This window comes from Lineus longissimus, chromosome 12 (genome assembly GCF_910592395.1).
Source record: "Lineus longissimus chromosome 12, tnLinLong1.2, whole genome shotgun sequence".
NCBI lineage: Eukaryota > Metazoa > Nemertea > Pilidiophora > Heteronemertea > Lineidae > Lineus > Lineus longissimus.
In genome coordinates this window covers 3,680,140-3,701,870 of record NC_088319.1, presented here as the reverse complement: position 1 = coordinate 3,701,870, position 21,731 = coordinate 3,680,140, and the positions used below count along the sequence as shown (strand labels likewise).

The 21,731-nt window shown below is 40.6% G+C and overlaps 2 protein-coding genes across 4 annotated transcripts in view; both read left to right on the top strand.

The window, feature by feature from the left end:
* The window catches only part of LOC135496580 (basement membrane-specific heparan sulfate proteoglycan core protein-like), a 42,516-nt gene that overhangs the window by 4,029 nt on the left and 16,756 nt on the right, over window positions 1–21,731 (top strand). Inside the window, exons 6-14 of one of the 3 annotated variants that reach the window (XM_064785945.1) lie at window positions 137–466; window positions 882–1,199; window positions 1,634–1,897; window positions 2,495–2,785; window positions 3,724–4,137; window positions 4,506–4,619; window positions 4,808–4,867; window positions 4,990–5,048; window positions 5,795–6,221. The exons of the other annotated variants lie outside the window; for them this stretch is intronic. Coding sequence (XP_064642015.1) covers window positions 137–466; window positions 882–1,199; window positions 1,634–1,897; window positions 2,495–2,785; window positions 3,724–4,137; window positions 4,506–4,619; window positions 4,808–4,867; window positions 4,990–5,048; window positions 5,795–5,839 — 1,895 coding nt within the window. The 3' untranslated portion in view covers window positions 5,840–6,221. Of the gene's footprint in view, window positions 1–136; window positions 467–881; window positions 1,200–1,633; window positions 1,898–2,494; window positions 2,786–3,723; window positions 4,138–4,505; window positions 4,620–4,807; window positions 4,868–4,989; window positions 5,049–5,794; window positions 6,222–21,731 lie in introns of those variants that run through there. 3 annotated transcript variants of the gene reach the window in all.
* LOC135496583 (titin-like) lies at window positions 7,494–17,246 on the top strand. The gene is made up of 14 exons (XM_064785947.1): window positions 7,494–7,611; window positions 8,197–8,523; window positions 8,928–9,272; window positions 9,694–9,942; window positions 10,907–11,179; window positions 11,387–11,650; window positions 12,181–12,471; window positions 13,124–13,612; window positions 13,810–13,923; window positions 14,436–14,495; window positions 14,704–14,772; window positions 15,059–15,603; window positions 15,972–16,030; window positions 16,350–17,246. Exons 1-12 carry the CDS (start codon window positions 7,515–7,517, stop codon window positions 15,358–15,360), a joined length of 2,880 nt encoding a protein of 959 aa, XP_064642017.1. The 5' UTR covers window positions 7,494–7,514; the 3' UTR covers window positions 15,361–15,603; window positions 15,972–16,030; window positions 16,350–17,246.

Sequence of the window (21,731 nt, the reverse complement as noted above, 5' to 3'; positions counted from 1 at the left end):
TTTTAAAATTTGTGAAATCTCAGTTCCTCCAACGTAAAGAGCGTGAGAAAGCTACTCGGTCATTTCAGAGCATTGCTTATCACAATAGATATTATGTAAAAGGAAGTACGGAAAATATCTAGCCATTCCTTTTCAGTTTCAAACACCAAGGTTTCCTTTCTTAGTATCCCGACCGCTGTTGTCCAGGCTGGTCAGGTAAATACGTTCACATGCGAGACGGATGAGAGTAACCCAGTTACCTACATCAAGTGGTATCAATATAGTTCTGGTTCTTCGTGGCGAGATGTCACAACCGGAATCTCATCATCCGAGAGGAATGGTGTGTATGGTGGAAAGATCAGGATCAGTGAGTGGTCTGTAACTGCAACAAAGGCAATGAATGGTGAAACTGTAAGATGTACGTCCATCTACTCCCTGACTGGTCATGTCTTTACGACAAATACCGATACCACAATGTATGTTAAATGTGAGTAGAAGCACCTGATACAGAAACGAGAATCTGAAGTGTTGACTAACACTAGTAGGAGGCTTTTTCCGACTTCTTATCGGTTTCTTTAACTCGTTTTCTCTGAAAATCCAACCTTTCAGGGCAAAGTTGGACAATGTCACGTTAGACTTTTGTCGAATAAATCAGGAAAAAGTTAGAGAAACGGTCATAATATGTCGAAAAAGCCTACGAATAATGTAAGATTATAGATAAGTCATCGTTATGTACTTGTTGTTATTCGTTCCATTCACAATGTAAAATATGAGTAGATGAACAAAGTACGATAGAATGTACATTTATTGTAATTACATTTAAAATTTCTGGTAGCAAATTTTGATTTTAATCAGTATGCGTTAGCTACTATTCTATTCCAAACTTGATCTTCCAATTGCAGTTCGCCCATCAAAGATAACTATGCCAAAGAGACCACCAGCTGCGATCCACGAGGAGAAGCCGATCATGATTATCTGTGAGACAGACAGTGCCAACCCAGTAGTGAATATCCAGTTCCACCGGAAGAGGGCAGGGGGAATCTGGGAGCAATTGACATCGGGGATAACATCTGTAGTTAGGGCTGCAAAATACAATGGCAGGATTCGGCAGAGTACTCTGGTTGTGACAGCCAATAGGTCGGACACACACGCTGTGTTTAAATGCGAGGTTCGTGAGGGTTCATTCCAGATCGAACAGATAACTACAGTTGATGTATATTGTACGTATTAGTTCTGCAAAACAGTGAAGTTTGCATCATATCTTACCGTGTTTCTCCCAAGTAGTTTAAGCCAATGTTTTATCTTTGAATGTAATGTACTGTAAAATGTATTTACATGTGCAGTCACTGAATAAATCACTCCTTGTAAAAACATTGATTGAGAATTATGGTTTCCAAATAATGATATGCGCTCACGATATCGTGGTTGTATATCAATTCTTAGCTGGAGTATAGGGTTCACGTTGTCACTTGTCGTGATTCACTTGTCACGAGTTAACTGAATAAGGCCTGAAAACACGACGTGAGGGTAAAATATGACCTCGTGAATCGTATCAGGCCACTCTTTGGAAATGACATGTTCGTTCTGCATTTCTCGCATGAAAAGTGAACAGTGACACGACGTTAAAACGTATAAATTGTAATATAATTTTCAGATCCAGCAACCGCCAGATTGTCATCAGTCCCGACTACAGTGAAAGAAGGTGATACTGTCACATTGACATGTAAAGCAATTGGGGGTAACCCGACATCGTACACCTACATATGGTATTATAACATGGTACAGATACTGAATATGACTTCAAGACAATACAGAATATCATCAATCCAGTACAACGGAAGTGGGCAATATCGCTGTCGTGCGGTCAACTATTCTCCAGGTGGCATAGCTGATGCAATATTGAAATTGGATGTTTTATGTGAGTACGAAGAACTTGCAGAACTGTTTCAATGTATTTCGAAGCATTGCATATGAAATGTTAAATTGGACTTAATAGTCAGCAAGTATTGGTTCAGTTATTTGTCAGTAAGTAATAGCACATCTTCTATGGTGTACACTTAAGGCTTAATACCGGAACTCCGTAGATACGCGTACCGTGTTACACAAAGTTAACATGACAAAGACATAATATTGTTTATCTTTTTAATTCGACCGAAGCTGAAATTGTAGGTCACGAAGAGTATTCTAACTTAAACTCTGTTCTGCTGATATCTGTGATGTCCCGAGTCAATCAGATCTATCAAATAAAGGAGGTTGTGCAGAGTCTTCGCCTTTAAGTTCTCTAGAGGAAATGTGTTGTAAATCTTGACCACTGATTGTGGAAGTCAGTTATGTCCTCAATTTATGGACTAGCCCTCAGATTTTCTACCCTTTCACAGCTGGTCATCACCCGATATATCTTGATTGACAGAAAATCGTATTCCTACTATAAAAGGCAGACGTGACTCTGGCAGGTTTCCTGTTAATGCGTAGATGATTAAGTTGTTCTCACTAACCCCGTTTCATACAATTGCAGACAGAGCAAAATGGGATCCCAGTCTGCCGAGATTCCTCACCGTTTTTAGCAAACCAGGAGGACCAGCCAGGCTTACACTCAACGTCATCGCCAACCCACGACCAACCAATGTCACCTGGTATCACCCAAATCACAAGATGGCAAATGGGGAAAACTTCATCCCCGCGGAAGTAAATGGGATATATACACTGAGCAAGGGATCTGTAGGGACTCAAGACTATGGAAACTACACCGTCAAAGTGACTAATTCTGTTGGAATGTCATCTTTTGTTTTTGAACTTCTCAGCGGAGGTAAGTTGAAAACATGAGACATACTGTAGTTTTGCACTTCCCAGCTAAGTCAGCCCCTCTTTTTAAGGTGATTTTTTTTTAATAATTTAGGTGCTGAAAGAGAAACATTTTTGGAGTTTATGAATGGAGCTGAGAATTACAGAAATGAAGGAAAGGGGTATGTTATGAACTCCAATGCTGTGTTCACACTGAATACGAATTGAAACCGTTTTCTGTGTAATACTAGGTTAGCCAATCTATTTCTTCAAAAGTCCCTGACTGTCGTTAAGTTTATATAGCCAAAGTTGTCAAGAGGAGAGACCATTCCATGATAAAGTGACACTGCTTTTGACACCTGGGGAAATTTCTCTATATTCTCCATTCTCCAAATATGGCTCATTTGTGACTCGTTACCATAGTTTTTTCATATTCTATCATTCAAATACAATTGAACAGGCGCAACGCTGTTGATTGTTGGCCATACACATTAAACAAAATGTGTCAAAATGACAACTTTCCCATAATTTCCAGTGATATTTTGATATTTGGTAAGGACAAGGCTTGTGATCATATTTAAATATATATATCAAGTAGCTATGGGAGGTACTCGGAGTACAGACACTAGGTTAGCAATGACCCCTTTTAAAATAATTGACATTGCTGTCAAATTTAGGTGAATTTGTGAAAAAGTAATTAACGTAACTACAGTCCATTTCATAAGAAACTTGATCTCTGGCTGGTGACAGCAATTCTTGCGAATGCAATTATTACCTCGCCAAAACACCAAATAATTTGATGTCTTTGATTGAGTTTTGTTTATTCAACGTTTGACAGACCATAATAACAGCTGCCTACCGCAGCCTTTAAAACAAGGAGTCCCATTTCGAAGTTCGTCGTTGAACTTTCTTTCCTCATGTGACTTGATCTTTCCAATCATAAAACATTAAACATCTTTTCAGCTGCTCCAAATGACCCGACCATTAAGATCACCCGTAACGGGAGACTTGTGACGGTCGTGTTCGGGCCGCCGATTCGGGAGTACACAGGTTTCCAGCTGAAGCTCTGTGGACCAGGTCAGGCACCAAAAACAACAGGCTGCAGCTCGATTCGCTTTAATAACCAGGGACCAACGAAGTCAACTTACACAGTCAGCGTGACAAACGAGACCACGATCTATGTTTTCTACATGGATTTTTATGTTGGTGATGATGTTGTTTATAGTTCTGGTCAAGTGCATCCTAAACAGGCCGTGCCTGCTGGAAGTAGTCCTGATGGTGGCATGATAGCTGGCGTTGTTGTATCCGTTGTCATAGTTGTAGCTGTGGTGGTGGTCGTCGTCGTCCTACATAGGAGGAACATGGCATGCTTCGCTGGTAAGTTTACGTCAGAGAATACTTCCAAGGCGAAGGTATCGATATACAGTAGGACCTCCCTTAGCGGACACTTCTCTATTAAGGACACCCTATTTATAAAGGACACAGGTTTTGGTCCAAAATTTGATCTTTCCATTCAATTTGACCTCTCTAATCTGGAGACCTCTCTATCAAGGACAGCACTTGTCAGTCAAGGGTTGTCCTTTAGAGAGAGGTTCTATTGTACATGTATTTCTTGTAAGATGATTATATTATTCGTTTTAAGATATTGTTCACTTTCATAGACAAGTACAGGTTTTGCAAGGTTTTTGCAAGGTTCTAATAGTGTTGAAAGACTCTGTTTAAACAAAGTTCATTTACTGTTCAAGGTCGAAATAAACCCGATGAATCAAATCATGCTGATGGGAAAACTGGCAAAACGGAAGCTGATTCAGTTTTTCATGACCCTTTATACATGAACATCGTCAACAGGGCATTTGAAGGTAACATTTTCAGTTTTCGCACATTGAAGAGAAATCGGGCAGCAAATTGTGGCATTATCGTAATAATGATGCATGGTATCTGCATTACGTGTGATATGTACAGTACATTCACCAATACAGACTGATATACAGTTATAAAATACAAATACTCAGTATACAATACCAAAGTTTCCTCTTTCCACACCTAGGTGGCGATACTCCACATGAACCGGTTTATGTGAATTCTCCTCAACAGAATCCCGTGAAAGGTAAGTAGTCACAAGCTTACCATGTAAGTACAAAATGCCCGCTGTAGCCTACGCAATATACGCTTAATCGATTATATTGCACATGTATATGTATATGAAACACTAACCTTACTCTTTTTCAGATGGCGGTGAAAATCCGTATGACGAAATGGAAAATCCATATGCTGACTTGAACATCACGGTAAGAGAATACAGTCATGCCCTTCCTCAGTTGTGTTGATATATTTCGCTGTTAGTTACAATGCAATGTTCATAAACTGATCAAGGATAAATTTGTAGAGTGGATTTGATCATGAATCTCGTGATAATTGAATGATAGCAATGAAGAACAAAGACGAATAAATGACCAATGGCCGCATCACTAGCCAAGAGTTACTCGGTGACCTTCAAAGCCTGCACTTCACCAGTTCTGAAAGCTCTAGAACGTTCTGGGGTTGAAGGACGTCGCTTTGAACACGATTTAGTGACTCATATATATCACATCACATCGTACCTCTAATCGGAATCTGTTGATCTGATTGGCTAGTACTCGTGAGCAAATCATGTAGGACATTTTGATATGCTTGTCCCCAGGCCCACAGATTCAAGTCATTTTCACCTCAGAAATATAAATTGAAAAGAATCTTTTGTAATTCGTGAAATTTTTAGAACACATTTCCTAAGATTAAGATAAAACGAGTTGAGCCTGAGCTGCCGATTTTTCGAGACAGTTTGAGGTTTTATTAGTGATCGTATGCGCTGCCAGTGTTGGGTGTCTTGATCAAAGGCATATAGAAAAGGACACATTTTTTAGAACTTTATCACTGAAACGGAATGTATCAGCATTTTTAGAATCAGTATAACTTTATAGCTGTTGCCCCACCCCGCCTCCCTCACAGTTGACGCCTTTAATTGACACAATCCGGAAAAGTTTCATTTTTCTTTCAGCCTGATGTGATCGCAAGCCAGACGTATGCTGAATTGAAACATTGAAAATCTAGACGGAAAATGAAAGAAGGTTTCACGACTGTCCGGTTTGTGTCACATATGCAGATTGAGACGATAAAATGACTGATGTATTCCTGGCTCAAATATTTTGTTCTTTAATTTACTAAGTAAATTGGTGGAAAGCTAGTCCCCGGGGACAGCTAGTCCGTCTGTATGTATATATTTACCACTGTCACGTGTGTGAACACGAAACAAGAGTGACCATAACATATTTTATGTAGTTGTCCCCCCATTATACATAAGACTTGTAACTGCATCGGCAGTGCTGACCACATTAGGTCGGCATTGTAAATTGTGTATTGGGAGGTATTATCAACCTTGTGTTATAGAGCCGAGTTGAGAGTATATATTCATCATAGGCATAATATGTAAGTTTTATGTTAATTTGAAATGCATAGAAAATAAAACTAATTATCTTTTAATCATTAAATATTGTTCAGTTGGTCTGTGTTACGCGAGGCCTGCAGATTCCATGAATTACTTATAACGCACTGTTCGTTCCAAGATTTCGCAGTCTGTTGTATTCAGTGTTATATGAATGTGACTTACAGGCATGCTTCGTTCTGCATGTTCTGCACTTGGTGAGGGTCTCTATAGAACCATATTGCAGAATACAATAGGGCCGGAAACTTTTTCCAGGGGGGCATTTGTTACTGTTACACCGGTGCTTCCCTTTTTCATTGCTTGAGAAACACAGCAAGACAGGTTAACATGTTTTCTTTCTCAGTTTTCTGGTTGAAATGTCGTCAGGGTCACGGCAGTGACTATTGTCATGTAAGCTGATAGGAAAAAAGTGCCAGTTAAGGTCTGGATTTTGTGTGAAATCAGGGGATCCTTGACGATATCATTATTATCAGTCCGCCGCAAAACCCAACACCAAATAATATGGGGACTTCCTGACAGTTCGTATCCCCCGCTGATATCTTACCAACAAAGTGAGCATCGGAAACTTGTACCAAAAATTGACCAAAATGTGAATGCCACCAAATGATGTTACTCGCGCCAATGCTAACCGTGGTCATCTCCACCGTCAATAGCTCAGAGATTGAAGCGCATAATAGAATCCTTTGTTTCTCGGGCATTCTATCCTAGGACATTTTAACATTCTACACCGGCCAAGAATAGGGAAGATCAGTGGCGTAGTGGTTAGAGCACCGGGCTCATAATCAGGAGGTCGTGGGTCGGAAGTGTCACTCCTGTTTCGTCTTTGTGTCTTTGAGCAAGGCACTTAACTCTACTTGCTTCTCTCCACCCAGGAGTAAATGGGTACCTAGCTGGCAGAGTTGGCACACTGTTAATCCTGAACGCTGTATAGCTGCAGCTCGGACCTGTAATACTCCCAGAGAGTAGAGCTTGAACTTATTAAAAGGAAGTACTCAACGTTACTCTGGACGATCCACACATGAAAAAACCTTTTTTCTGTCTCACAGCCATTCATTGTCGAGACTCACATGACTATGCTAATCAAAAACTCTCTTTTTTTCTAGCTTGGTATTGATATATGTTCCACGGCCCAGTTCACTTAAAAAGCTCTAACAATATATATGCTATATTAGTCAATATTTGATCAATGCATAGCCTGAATGCTATGACCTACATTGAATAATATCTTCTTGTAATGAAAACCAGAAGAGAAAATTTAAAGGGCCCGTCCATTTGGATGTTATTATGTCGGAGTGAACTAAACATGGCTGTTGGTGTATTCGTCGTGAGCTTCATCTTAGGTTCTCCGTTCATACCTCTCGTTTATCTGATTGGTGAGTCATACGCATAACATTTATCGTTAACTCGAAAATTGAAATTTGCAAATCGCTTTGAATAATTAGACTCCTGCGCCGTCGCGTAACTTGGTTCATTGGCTGCCAAAAGAGGCCGCCATTTTCGAACTACTCAATCACGATCCGTTAGGTAGATCACAGGTGCTTGAAACAACCAGAATCATGATCAGCACCGAATTTACTGATTCTGACAAGAAAAGTATAATAACAAGAACGCCAACAGAAAAAGGAAACACTATATTATTTTAGATTATATTTTAGCCTTATTTTTGCGGGTGTTTTTATTCGCGAAGTTGGTGAATATCCTGATTCGCTAAAATAGAAATCGTAAAAATATGTATTTTATTGGAAAAAATTAAAGGATTTCTTAATCAACCAATTAAAAATAGTGGACATTCTAATATTTCTGAAATTTGCGTAAAAAAGATTGAGAGCCGCGAAAGTTTGCGGATTATTTTGTCGTTGAGGCTGGTTATATATCATCTAACGTCATCAAAAGAGAAGATATTTTACAAGTAAGACGTAAATGCAACTTCTCACGGCTTACTGTCTATAATGTTTCAGTTCCACCAAAGACACCTGTTTTATCAGGGTTTGAACCTGCTGCTATCGGCTCGTACCGTGAACTCGGCTGCGATGCGTCTCAACCTGACGCGGGGACCATCACCTATAAATGGTATAAATACTCGATGGATAAAGGTGTACAGGACTGGGAGACTAAAGGACCCATTGGTACAAGCCAGAAATACGTCTTCAACCCAGTGACTGTGAAGAAAGTGTTCCCCACAGGTATCACTCAAGAGCCTGTCAGTGGCAAGTACCTGTGTCGAGCATCGAACTCAGCCGGAACACGAGACAGCGATTGGGGAGATCTGTATGTCTATACACCATGTGAGTTATTCAATAATATAGGCTTCTGAGAAGTAAATGTTCACGTCATTGCGGGCATTGTATCAAAGGTTTTACATGAAGAGAATGTCAAATGAAAACAAATACAAGAGGTTCTTTAGCTCAGTAAAACTATGTATAAATAGAGTTTGGTATATATTTTACAGGAATCTCGCTGTGTGTTTAGAATTTTATTTTTCATAACGATGCCTCGAATGAAAAGGTAGCCATTATCGAGTGATTGTTCTCCGACTAGTGACTCTTGGGATTTCTCCATTACAATGAAGTTTCTTCGCTTATTTTATTAAATGAATTACATAATTCTCACAAACATAGACTAGACCCAATAAGTCAAATTAAAAAGTCAGTTCATACTTTCTCTCTGTTGCCATTTCTTTCACTTCCAGGTTCATTGTATATTGTGAGTGTTTATCCACCCAAACCTGCCATCGGAAGTACATTCACCCTCAACTGTTACATACCCAATCCAAGCGGAGTGACTGTGACGTGGTCAAAGAGGGCTGATGCTTCATCTGCTGCTCCAGAAGTAGCAGCAGCGAATAAGAAGGGATGCCATGCTCCAAGTAACCCACGCTACAGTTGGAGCAGCTGCATCCCACCAAGCATCTCATCACCGACAAAGACATTCAATCTACAAGTCACCAATGCTCAGCCTGCTGATTCTGCTTACTGGATTTGTCAGGATATTTTTCTTAACTGCAACAGTAACCCAGTCAAGCTAGTAGTGCAAGGTAACGCATTTCTTCACCCTTTTTGTTATAAAATAACTTTCGCCTGTATAAAGGAACGGAGAGTATGCAACTAAAATATTCATCTACACCGATGACTGGTTTATCTACACCGAAGACTGTTTCTTAATTTTCAGTACGTATTTCAGGTAGCTAGCTACAAATAGCTGCAAAAACTATGACCAGTTATGTGTATATACATTTTGTATGTTACTTCTTTTGGGAGCCCATACTACAATAGCCAGAGCATGACTGAGTCGTGCTGTCAGTGCATCGTGAAAAATATAGAAGCCAAGTAAAATTACACGATTAAGTGAAAGACAGAGGCAAACAAAATTTACCACGATTTGCCAGTCTAAGTCAAGATACGAGAAGGGCATTGGTATTCCAAACCACCCTCTTAAAATTAAATGAAATTTTTCAGCGCATCCAGGCACGCCACAGATCACCGGTTTCCCATCAGGACCAGTCACTGCTGGAACACAGCTCAACTTGAAGTGTGTGGCCTCGCCTCCTGGAGATACCTACGATTGGTACAAAGATGGCACAAAGGTTACAACATCATCGAGTTACGACTTCCAAGTGACAAAGGATAGTGCTGGTGTTTACAAGTGTGTGGCGAGAAATACTGTCGGGTCTGCTCCAAGCAGTGACAAGACATTAGTCGTTTATTGTAAGTTATGTTTTTCTCACCATTTTTACTTAGTGATATCAGAGTCTTTCTATACAATGTATAGAACGACTCTGGTGATATATTTTCCCATTCGAATAAGAGTAAACCTTTACGACTCCTCTACGTGACATTTTACACATGAAGACCTAATGTGAGAGACACGAGTGTTGACACGAGAAATAAGATGTACTTCGGACTTCCTGGTTGAAACTCCGGATTGAATATACATCAACATGCAGGCCTGTTTATAAAATTGAAAAGATATAATCGCGGCATGACAATGCCCACATTCATTTATATTCATTGCTCTTCGTTGGCAAATTTTTTCATGTCTAATGCACGGTAAGTTCATAAAGGTATTGGTTTACCTTGGTTTGGTTTACCAACACAATAGAAACAATTAAGGCCATCACATTGCAGAGTTTGAGGGGTACAAATGGATAAAAATTATGAATGCGGGCCTTCCGCCCCTCGATCACAATGAACTAATATTTTGTATGCTTCTTTTGTGTCGTCATTTCCTCTCCAGGTAAGCACTTTTTTCTGTGGTAAACAGATAGCATTAGCCATCGTGTAATGTGGCGATGCAAACAATTAAAAGACCAGGAAGTTCAAAAGAAATTCAGTGAACATTTCACGTAGACCAAGATAAAATTACAATGAGAAAACTTAAGGCAGGGTAGTATAATTACAATCATAGCCCTGCAATTATACCAGGACTATAGTTGTACTATACGTTATGAAAGTCTTTGTTGAAATACATGTGAATCAGACTACACCGACGATGCCAAAGCTTAAGTTGATTTATCAAGTTAACACCTTTGTCATATGGCAAGAAGGGACAAGGTATTATGGCAATAGAACCTATGACGACATTACTGTTGAAACAAGGTGAAACCACGGAATTGATAGCTTATTGCCTCTTCCATCATTATCTAAAATACCTGCAGCGTCATCGTTTCAGACAAGGCTGATTCCGTGGTCGTGTCATCGGGTAAGACCTCGTCCCATGTTGGAGAGAAGGACAAGTTCACCTGCACAGTCTCTGGCGGCAACCCGACCCCGACCGTGAAGCTCTACTTCAAGAGGTCAGGCGGAACACCAGTAGAGGTCACCCAAGGTCAAGACAGGGTGATGGTCAAAGAAGACAACCAGGCTGAGTACTACTGTGTGGCGAAGGTTACTGGGTATCCCGCCTTGGATATGGCTTCAGGCATAAAGACATACAGTGTAATATGTAAGTTGTATATTTATATGCAGTCCGGATCCACCTCACCTTGCTGTTTGGTCCTTTTTAATAAGTGAATCCAGGTTTTCATGACACACTGTCAATCCTATGTTATAATGTAACAGTAGGCTAAACAAAAAATGCTACCCTTTTTTTAACCCTACGTTGCTCAAAATCAGCATTAATTATTTCGTTGTATTGTGATATTATTTTCAGACCCAGCAACTGCTAGATTATCATCAGCCCCGACTACAGTGAGAGAAGGTGGTTCTGTCATATTGACATGTGAAGCAAGCGGGGGTAACCCGACAGTGTACACCTACATATGGTATTATAAAAGGACACAGATACCTGATTTGACTTCAAGAGAATACAGAATACTATCTATACAATATACGGAGGCTGGGGACTATCATTGTCGAGTGGTTAACTATTCGCCAGGGGGCATAGCCGATGCATCTGCGAAGATTAATGTTTTTTGTGAGTATTAAGAATTTGCCTAAAATATTTTAGATACTTCAAGCCATCATTGTATATGCTTTTTCCTGTAGTCCAATAGCTTGTCAGTCAATTAACAAGTAAGCATCCTTTTTGGCCAATTAATCAACATGATATTTAACGCTATTTTGATTTTGTATATACCGTGTTTGACAAAGGAGTAATGCTTGCTCTATGGACCAAGCCACAGCATAACTTACTTGTCTGCAGGTCGTGAAAACTCGGACGATCTTTACTGTTGTCTTTTTTGCCCCAAGCAACCCTAACTTGCGGGGTTTGTAGGGTCCGGCCTTGGGCTTCTGGGTCCTACACCTCGACTGCTGCTTTTTCATCATTTAAACCGACGCCCCCAGCGTTTCAAATACATTTATAATGCATCCCTTAGTTTAACGCCTTGTGTAACGATAGCACAAATCAGCTGTATCCTAAATGGCTGACGTTCTTCAGCATGTTTCATGTTTACGTGTAAGATCCCCCAGTTGTTCTCACTTTCCCGTTTCATACGCCTGCAGACAAAGCAAAATGGGATCCCAGTCTGCCGAGACTCTTCACCGTTGAAAGCAAACCATCACGACCAGTCAGGTTTACACTCCACGTCATCGCCAACCCTCGACCAACTGATGTTACGTGGTATCACCCAAATCACAAGATGGCAACTGGGGAAAACTTCATCCCCGCGGACGAAAATGGGACATACACACTGAGCAAGGGATCTGTAGGGACTCAAGACTATGGGAACTACATCGTCAAAGTGACTAACTCAGCTGGAGTTTCATACTTTGTCTTTGAGCTACTTCGGCCAGGCAAGTTGTTTTCTCCCAATCATCTCCGCACTCTAATCTCAGGTGGCACAACACATTGGAGACGGGTCCGTTAGCCATCCTCAAAGGAATAGTTCTTCACACTTGTCGATTCCATGAATATGAATGGATATGACCTGTTCAAAATACATGTATACACTATTTGCATTGAGGCCACGGTTTTAACTTCCATGTGCAAAGGTATCTTTCATTTTGTCTTTGGTGATTATATGAGGGTGCCATTTGGGGTGGGTCACAGCCACTAGCGGCAACGGGAAATCCCCTGAAAACCAACTGGATTTTGATCAACGGTACTTAGTCTAATGAACAACATCTACTGATTTGGTATAACTGCAAAAGCCACGCAATTTATCTCACCAGACGCTTTTGGTAGGCTGCTAGGCGACAACTTCTTTTGTCAACTATCATTAGGGCTGGCTTACTCTTGCAGTTGTCTTTCTCAAGATTACAATCACAGCAGAATCAAATGAACAAACCATGCTTTGAAGCAGCCAAATACTGCAATCAAGGTGAAATGCCGCAAATATGTACCATAACGAAAGTCAATATCACTTTCCTCCTTCCGTTATTTGACCTTAACAAACTGTAAATTGTTTTATGTATTCTTCTTAAACGCTGCATGTGTTCTTTTCAGCTGTTCCGAGTATCCCCACATATACGCTCATTCGGAAAGAAAAATTGGTGACCGTGGTGTTCTCGGCGTCTCTGAAGGAGCCATACACCAAGTTTGAGTTCAAGTTCTGCTTGCCAGGGCAGGCGCCAAACACGACAGGATGTAACAGGTCTTTCGTCCCTATCCTAGATCCTGCAAGAACAAACTACACAATTCATGTGACACATGCGACAACGACTTATGTTTTCTATTTGGATTTCTATGATGGGGATGATGTTATTTATACTTCTGGACCTGTGCTCCCTGAGAATGCTGGACAAAGCACGACCGTGTCTGCTGGAAGAAGTCCTGTGCTTCCTGATAATGTTGGACAACCAACTACCGTGCCTGCTGGAAGTAGTCCTGATGGTGGCATGATAGCTGGTGTGGTTGTAGCCGTCGTCATAGTTATAGCTGTGGTCATGGTCGTGGTTGTCGTTCTACATAGGAGGAACATGGCATGCCTCGCTGGTAGGTTTTATATAAGAAAATAAATGCATTTTGATACCAACCTGATGAAAAAACCGAAGAAATTAGCGTGATATGTTGGCATTGTTTACTTACAAATAGTTTGGTTAATTTATCTTTGCATATCATCAGGTCAGCCCTGATAATACGCTCAACTCAAAACTTCTTTGACTGGTTCAACCTCATTGCCTTCTGTTTAGGTCGAAATAAACCTGAGGGATCGAAAGCGGATGATGTGAGAACTGGCACTCCCCAACCTAAATCCGTTTTTCACGACCCTGTTTACATGAACGTCGTCAACAGGTCATTTGAAGGTAAATATTTTAGTTCATAAAGAATATATAAAGCTGGGTACTATAAAGGTAGCGGGATTATATTAAATGTAGATAAATGATTGGTATATGTTATTGAAGGCTGCTGACATATGCTTTGACATGAATGTACTTTTTTCTTGATAGCTGTGATTGCCTTAAACCATTCTGACCAGTCGATAAGACTGAGGGATGACAAATGCGCCGCCTCTATGGCTGCAACTTTAATTGCTGACGAAGCAATTAGAACTCTTTAAAAACGAAGTGAATGCCAATGTCAAGGGAGGCGCCTGTCCCAGAGAACAGTCTCCGACATTCACTTAATTTTGAAGACGTTCTGATTGCTTTAGGATTTCAAGTTCTCTTCAAAATAGTAGTGTCCATGGTCAACCCTAAAAATAGCATCACATAGTGTGGATTTGCTGATTTTGTTCATTAGCGGTGTGCAATGTACAAGTAAGTAGTGATAGCCATGCGTACAATGCTAACATTTCCTCTACCCCTCCCCATACTAGGTGACGATATTCAACCTGGGCCGGTTTATGTGAATGGTCCTAAACAGGTTTCTGTTAAAGGTAAGCATTTACCTTTTTTAACCAAATACATGTACTGGTACTGTACGTACTAGACACCTGCCTTAACGTACATGTACGTATACTCCTTTCGTCCGAGTTTTACTTTATTTAAAATGCAGCATGTGCAAGCTCAAGTTGAACGGAGCGATCCCCGGATTTCCGATATATTGCATTTTAAACAGACGCCTTTTGGTCAATATTGTTTCAGAAGTGATTTACGACGATACAAATCTGACCGAGAAGCCAAGTGGCGAAGATGCTGGTCGGAAAGTCGAAGGTCGGTGAATGTCATGAATTTTTTTTTATCATTATCTTATTTTGTCGTGAGCATACTACCCCCACCCCCTTGCCGTTGTATTACGAAACATAACGACGGGCTCATCAACAGTTTAGGAAATTCAACGTAGAATTAACAGCAGAATTGTCAAGTTACAATACAGGCGAAACCGTGTGCACTAATTTATTGCACCAGTCGCAAACGCGGTATCATATTTCTCATAAAATCTTCAGCTGAATTTCTTTATCATTTTTAGTATTGCTACAAACTTTGAGAATTCTTTCAGATATGTCAGTCGAAGATTTCAAACAGTGGCTCCTATCAAAATACGTGACAGAATCAACTTACGAATGCCTAGCTAAGAACGGGTTCAACGATGCACGATTCTTCCTCATACTACAGCGAGAGGACATAGAAAAAATGAAAATTGAGCCCTTGGCTCAGGAGGCCTTGATACGTAAATTGGTGAAGGATATCAATGATATCAGGCAGAGTACGAGTGAGAGCAGCGAAGGAAAGAAACCTGGAGGTCCCACAGGCAAGTACCACTATCAGGCGTGCAAACGTCAGTCTGGGTTGTTGTATTGAGGGCGGTCACGGCAAGCATAACTAAATGTGCGCAACAAGGTTTCAGAAAAAAAATCGATTCCTTCCCGGGTTCGAGAACTTGGCGGGCGGTTTTGGATGGCCGTTTCCTCGGTGTATACCCGATCATGCATATCAAGCCCTTGGCTCAGGAGGCCTTGATACGTAAATTGGTGAAGGATATCAATGAGACCAGGCAGAGTACGAGTGAGAGCAGCGAAGGAAAGAAACCTGGAGGTCCCACAGGCAAGTACCACTATCAGGCGTGTAAACGTCAGTCTGAGCTGTTGTATTGAGGGCGGTCATGGCAAGCATAACTAAATGTGCGCAACACGCTTTCAGCGTTTTGCAAATGCTTACTAATGTAAGTCCCTGACGCGATACTGGAGCTTATTTAAAAAGTTGCATCATCAGTGGTTCACGGAGTCGCAATGTTGTATGAAGGCGGAAGTAAAACTTATGCAATTGATTAGGAAAAAAATCGATTCCTTCCCTACGGGTTCCAGAACTTGGCGGGCGGTTTTGGATGGCCGTTTCCTAAGTGTATACCCGATCATGCTTCAGAAAGAGTTTTTAAAAAAAGATAAGATTCTCACCTTCATGACTCTTTTTAGCTGGAGAAGAAAATCCGTATGATGAAATGGAAAATCAATATGCCGCCTTGGACATCACGGTAAGACAATGACAGCCACTTCAACACTGAGCCTTAGCAATATGTTCTTTCAAATAACAATCTATACAAATTTGAATATTTCTGCCTATACATTTTTTTTCAATTTATTATCTGCAAATCTTTGCCGTATTTGTCCTTTAATTGTCTTACTTCTAGCACTTCCATTGCAGGACACAGCTGCACTTTTATTTGCCCAATGGGTTTTAAATCTTTGAATTCCATGATTCTCTGAACTACCAAGATGTCAGACAAACTAGTTGACGCGAAGCTATGGGTTTCTAGAGTCATTTTGACATTAGATTATTATCCTCCTTTACAGCCTGATGTGACCGCCAACCAGACGTATGCTGAATTGAAGCCATCAGCATGAAGCCAGAACATGGAGAAGTGAAGCTGTCACTTTAAAGCGGTTTGTGTCGGTCACACTGAAAATAGATAAAAAGCCTTCTGTTACCTTGATTCAAGAGGTCAACAAAAGTGCTTCCCCAGCAGATAACTCTCAGATGATACATTTTTCATGGGATGTAGACCTGTATACATTGTTCGTGTTCCTACTTCATCAGCATGGTGTATAGACATTAAGAAGCATGACATATAATCATGCTCAAGCCGAAAAATCGAACTCTGTGTCTTGAAGTGGACGAAAATGGCTTATTATGTCTTCCTTTCTTTCAATTGGTTTCAACTGAAAATGTAGTACCAGGACTTCGAGCAGCTTACAGCAGATGATGAGGAGGTCGTCGCAAAAACAACTTCGGTATTCAAAGGAATGCAATCCATTTGCACACACATACATACTGCTTCATGTTTGTTCTCCCCCTTTTGTTTCGTTGAGGAATACGCATTATTCAAAATACGAAATGTGTACATGGAGTAAATATTTGTCAAATGAGGTAGAACATCTCAATTAAGGACACTTTTGGGACTGACAAATACTGTCCTAAATAGGGAGGTGTCCGGATTAGATAGGTCAAATTTAATGGTAGCAACCAATTTGAGACTTAAACTAGTGTCCATAATAGAGAGGTTGTCCTTGATAGAGAGCTGTCCACTAAGGAAAGTTCCACTGTACTAAGATAGCAGTAATTGGTATGTTAGCCAATACGTTTTCCCATTCAGTATATCAATTTACATATTCAAGAAAAATCGTGTTCAAAATCATCAGTTGTGTATACTTGTCATCTATAGTAGTGAATAAAACTTGTGTGTACATTAATTAGGCAAACTCTAATATTCATATAACTTGATTTGTTTTGTATGTTTGCATATGTAAAATGTACGTCTCGTGCACACTGATGTACACAAAACTCTCTTATTTGGAGGAATAAAAAACCTAACTATACTTGAGCAATGAAAGTATATATTCAACACATGATCACATCAACGGTTCTAAATTATCCGTCTTAGAGTTGTTGTAACAAAGAAAAAATGGAGAATATTTGGTCACATGATGTGCCATGTGACCAATTATTCTCCACTTTTTGTGATCGTTTTCCTCCTTATTCAGCGTCTAAAATAGATTGAACTGTTGATCTTGAACTGTTGCTAGGCATATGGTTAAACACATGTTTCCCTCACTCAAACAAACTTAGAGATATGCAAATTTGGTGAAAAAGACTTCATTCGATCGAGCCTTTTGACCATTTCGAAGGCAATCTTGACACTAGAGGCGCTGATTTCAATCAATCAATCAATGTTGGCATTTGTGGAGCGCTCCAATTACTCAGCGAGTGGGTATTCTGGTGCGCTTTTTTCCGCAAAGGCTACTGCAAAAAGATGGGCCTTTAGAAGGGACTTGATAGTCTGGAAGGAATCAATGTTACGGAGCTTTTGCGGCAGCTGGTTCCACAGTTTTGGAACAGCTACCGCAAAGGAACGACCACCAAGAGTCTGGCACTTGAACCGAGGAACCTCAAGAAACATCGCACATCCTGATCTAAGACTTTGGCGATTTCGTTCCTTACAACGCCTCTCAAGGCGAGTATTGCTCTTGTGTACAAATTGTAGGCCTTATGGATTGTTCGTCGGTCATGTCTAGGGCAACGAACTGAACACAGACTCAGCAGCTAGCTGAGAGCCATTCAATGTATTTATGGGTCATGAACTCATTTCGGCCAGCGCCCTGTATTAGACACTGTGTACATTACGTGTACATTGCTGTTGTTAGGTTTTGGTAAAAAAAGTATCCCTAGGGCCAATCAATCCTCACCAAATTTCATATGTGTTAAGAAGAACCCTGTACCAATCTCATATTGAAATTTTACCACATTCCATAACCAATTGCCTGAGAAAAAATGACTTCTGCACAGCATATCCGTCAAATCGACACTCGTGCATTCAAATTGCCCTGTTTAAATGCAAGTTCTAAACTGACCAGTGTGACCACATTTGAAAAAACATATTATCAAAAAGCATATTTCTGTGATGGCTTGACTCTGTAGATTTAGAATCAACCACAGATTGAGAATTAATTTCACTTTGATCCATCCCAGCCATGTATTTACCACAACTTGACATTTTGATAAGCTCTATGTGACTGTACCACACTTCCAGCTGTGGATGAATACATGTCTCTGCCCGATAGTGTGATCACAAAAAGTAATGTTACACAGCCCTGCAGGGCAGCCTGTGTCATAGTTGACCGACTTTGGTTGACACCGTGAAAGAGCATTAGTTAAGCATACCCTGAGGATAATCTAGTGTTGTGCAGCACCTAAATGTGAACTGGTCACAATCCTGATCCTGAGTTGAACTGAAGTACCTTTTTTGCCATGTAGCGATACTTGACACTATACTCATGTAATGTTAACATCAGCATCGTGAAATTAATACTGTATTCACATTATAGAATTACTCACCGTCATTTCACCAGACCTCTTTTCATAAGCGGCATTTGCCAATACTCACGGAGGATGGACTGTGTTGAATGTACCACCTAATTTGTGTACACAGTAAAGTAAGGCTACAAATTCATATTATTCATATCAACAGGCTTAGTACGCAGAGACGACTGGATTGTCGTCGCATGGAAAGAGTCAAGTTTTATTGCTCTGAACGACGTCGATGTGTGAATCTGAATGCAGTTGGCATATTTCGCTATAAGATTCTTGAATCGTGGATTATATCAACAGACAGATCTCTCAATCTACTTTATGACAGAGTCTGAAGTATTCATCTGCTAGTCATCTACTGCTAATTCATTGACGTGATACTCGTAAATCACTGAGATGTTGGTGGAATCGGGGAATTCGTTAAAAAGAGTCATCGTCGAAAAAATACATTTCATACCAGGTATTTGTCGCTCGTGGCTCTTTGTACGGCTTTCAAAATCTGCCTTTTATACCGCTTGCCGTTTACTACAAAAGTGCGCTGTCATAGAAAAGGGATTTTGGAGCTTTTGAAAAACCATTAAGGGTTTTTCGGCCAATACAAGAGATGCACCTCGCAGAGGTTTTTCAGTGAAGCTCTAAGGGTTTTCACTATCTCAAAAACCATTTGAGTTTCATTCTTCATTTTACCAAAAACCTCTACTGGGTGCATATCTGTGTGTATATTTCCTATTTCCTATGTATATTTTCGATAACTGAGCGACTACAACTGATACAACCATGACAACAGAGGAATTGGAGCTGCAAACATCTGAAGCATCACCTGATCGGACGATCCAGAATCTAGAATTTGCCCTCCAAATAATGACACAGTATGTGTGGGTTGTTGTCGTCGTACTTGGAATTCCAGGAAACATAATTTCTGGCTTCGTCGCTGTGCATGCGCAGAACCAGCAGGTGTCAATGTGTGTCTACATGCTAGCTCTATCTATCTGTGACGCATGTGTTTTATTGCAGTTTGGTTGGCAGTGGCCGCTAACCTACTACGGCATCGACGAGACGGAACTGTTTCTTCCGAGGGAGTATATATTCAAGTAAGGGAGTTTCTCAATATTGGTTAAGGTTATTATTCGCTTCTTCCCCCCCCCCCCCCCCTTTTAAAAGACGAAACATAGAAAGCGAAAACTTCATTTCATTGGTGGAAGTTTCATCTTCTTCGATTAAGTCACAGAGAGAAACACAGAACTACCAGGCCCTGATCATTTAAACTTGAAGTGACCTGGGGATTCCATTCAAACTTGACCTGGGGCCCTCGATGTAATCCATAACAAGGAGTAAAATAGGTCATCACCAGCTAGATTTCGAGAAATGTGAAAAGTTAGGCGATCTTTTTTGCAAAAGCGCATCAACTCATAATCTCTGCCTCCTCCTGGCCATCAAGATGAATTCTTGTCAAAATTTCTAATCAATAAATTATTCGAATCGATAACAAGCATGACAAGGTATACCCCAAGGTACTTTTCAATACCAGATATTCACTGCTGTTTTTTGTTTGGTTTTTTTCAGAATCGCGTGGTATTTTGAGTACACATTCGCAATGGCATCCGGGACCTTCCTCGCCATGATGTCATGTGACCGCTTGATTGCTGTGAGATTTCCATTGGCCGCGCGCCGCCTATGCGATCCAGCTAGGACTAAACGAATAGTAGTCGTCAGTTTTATCGTCATTACTGTTTTGAACTTAAATTTTTTCTTTACCTATCAGTACATAAAGGATAGAACTACAGGTATGTATGACTGGCGTCGTCTAATCAACACCACTCGACGGATTAATACAGAAATGGCTGACCAAAACACGAAGCGTCCGCAAACATGTGTACATCGAGATCTATCCGAGTGGTCATGATTATAAGAAAACTAAAAGGACCAATATCAAAGTGTTAAGTTTTATTCTTAAAGGGCACGTGATCAACCTTTGCCCTCAAATTAAAACCAAGCGGTCCTCGGTAGCGATACTTTGCTTTGGAAAACCCCACTTGGCTTCTATCGGATCAACTCTCCAATTTACAAGTTACGTCTGGTACATTCATTTCAAAAAACAGACTAACAGATACCACAGAAAAGAGCAAATCCACGACATGGAAAACTTCTAACATATCTTACCCCCCGTAACTCTATATCCAGGAGTTTTCTGGCTGTTTACAATGGTTTATAGAAATGATCTGCAGTTTGTGCCTCCATATTTTTCAGGATCCGATATCTTAATCATATTGGTTCCAAATCAGCCTGCCATCGAAGTCCTCACCAGTACCTTTTACATTGTGTTTGGAACATTCCTACCTTTTACCATCATCTCAATCTGCAACATTGCAATATTAATCACAGTGAAACAGGCCTCTAAACAACGACTGAAGTTGGACCAGTCCGGGAACCCGAGTTCAAAGGATCGTCACCAGAGGGAGACAGCGCATTTAACCCGGATGTTGATCTTCGTTTCTGCAGGTTATGTTGTGACGACACTTCCGCTCCGAATGCATTATTTTGTTGTAGAAATACCGGATATTGCGGCAATGTACGATATGAGCGACCCCTATTGGAATCTGAGGTATACACTTGAGAATCTAACAATCGGCATTATTTGGGCAAGTAATCATGCCATTAATTTCTACCTTTACGTGGTGGCTGGTGGTAGGAAGTTTCGACAAGACATCAGAGAGGTTTCACGAAAGTTGGCATGTTGCTGTCGGATGTAGACACGTTGAAATCTCCCAGCAAAATATTTGAAATAGAAACTTTTGCCGCCTGAGTGCATCGCGTCCCAGGAAATACTGCCCGTACTTCTTGCCTCAAGAGAGGTCACCCGTATTCAAGTA

What these genes read in the sequence shown, in the direction of transcription:
- LOC135496583 (XM_064785947.1), top strand. Translation starts at nt 7,515, where the DNA reads ATGTTATTATGTCGGAGTGAACTAAACATGGCTGTTGGTGTATTCGTC. An exon ending in TCTGTATGTCTATACACCAT is followed by an intron (nt 8,524 to 8,927) that starts GTGAGTTATTCA and finishes TTTCACTTCCAG; the next exon opens with GTTCATTGTATATTGTGAGT. An exon ending in AGTCAAGCTAGTAGTGCAAG is followed by an intron (nt 9,273 to 9,693) that starts GTAACGCATTTC and finishes GAAATTTTTCAG; the next exon opens with CGCATCCAGGCACGCCACAG.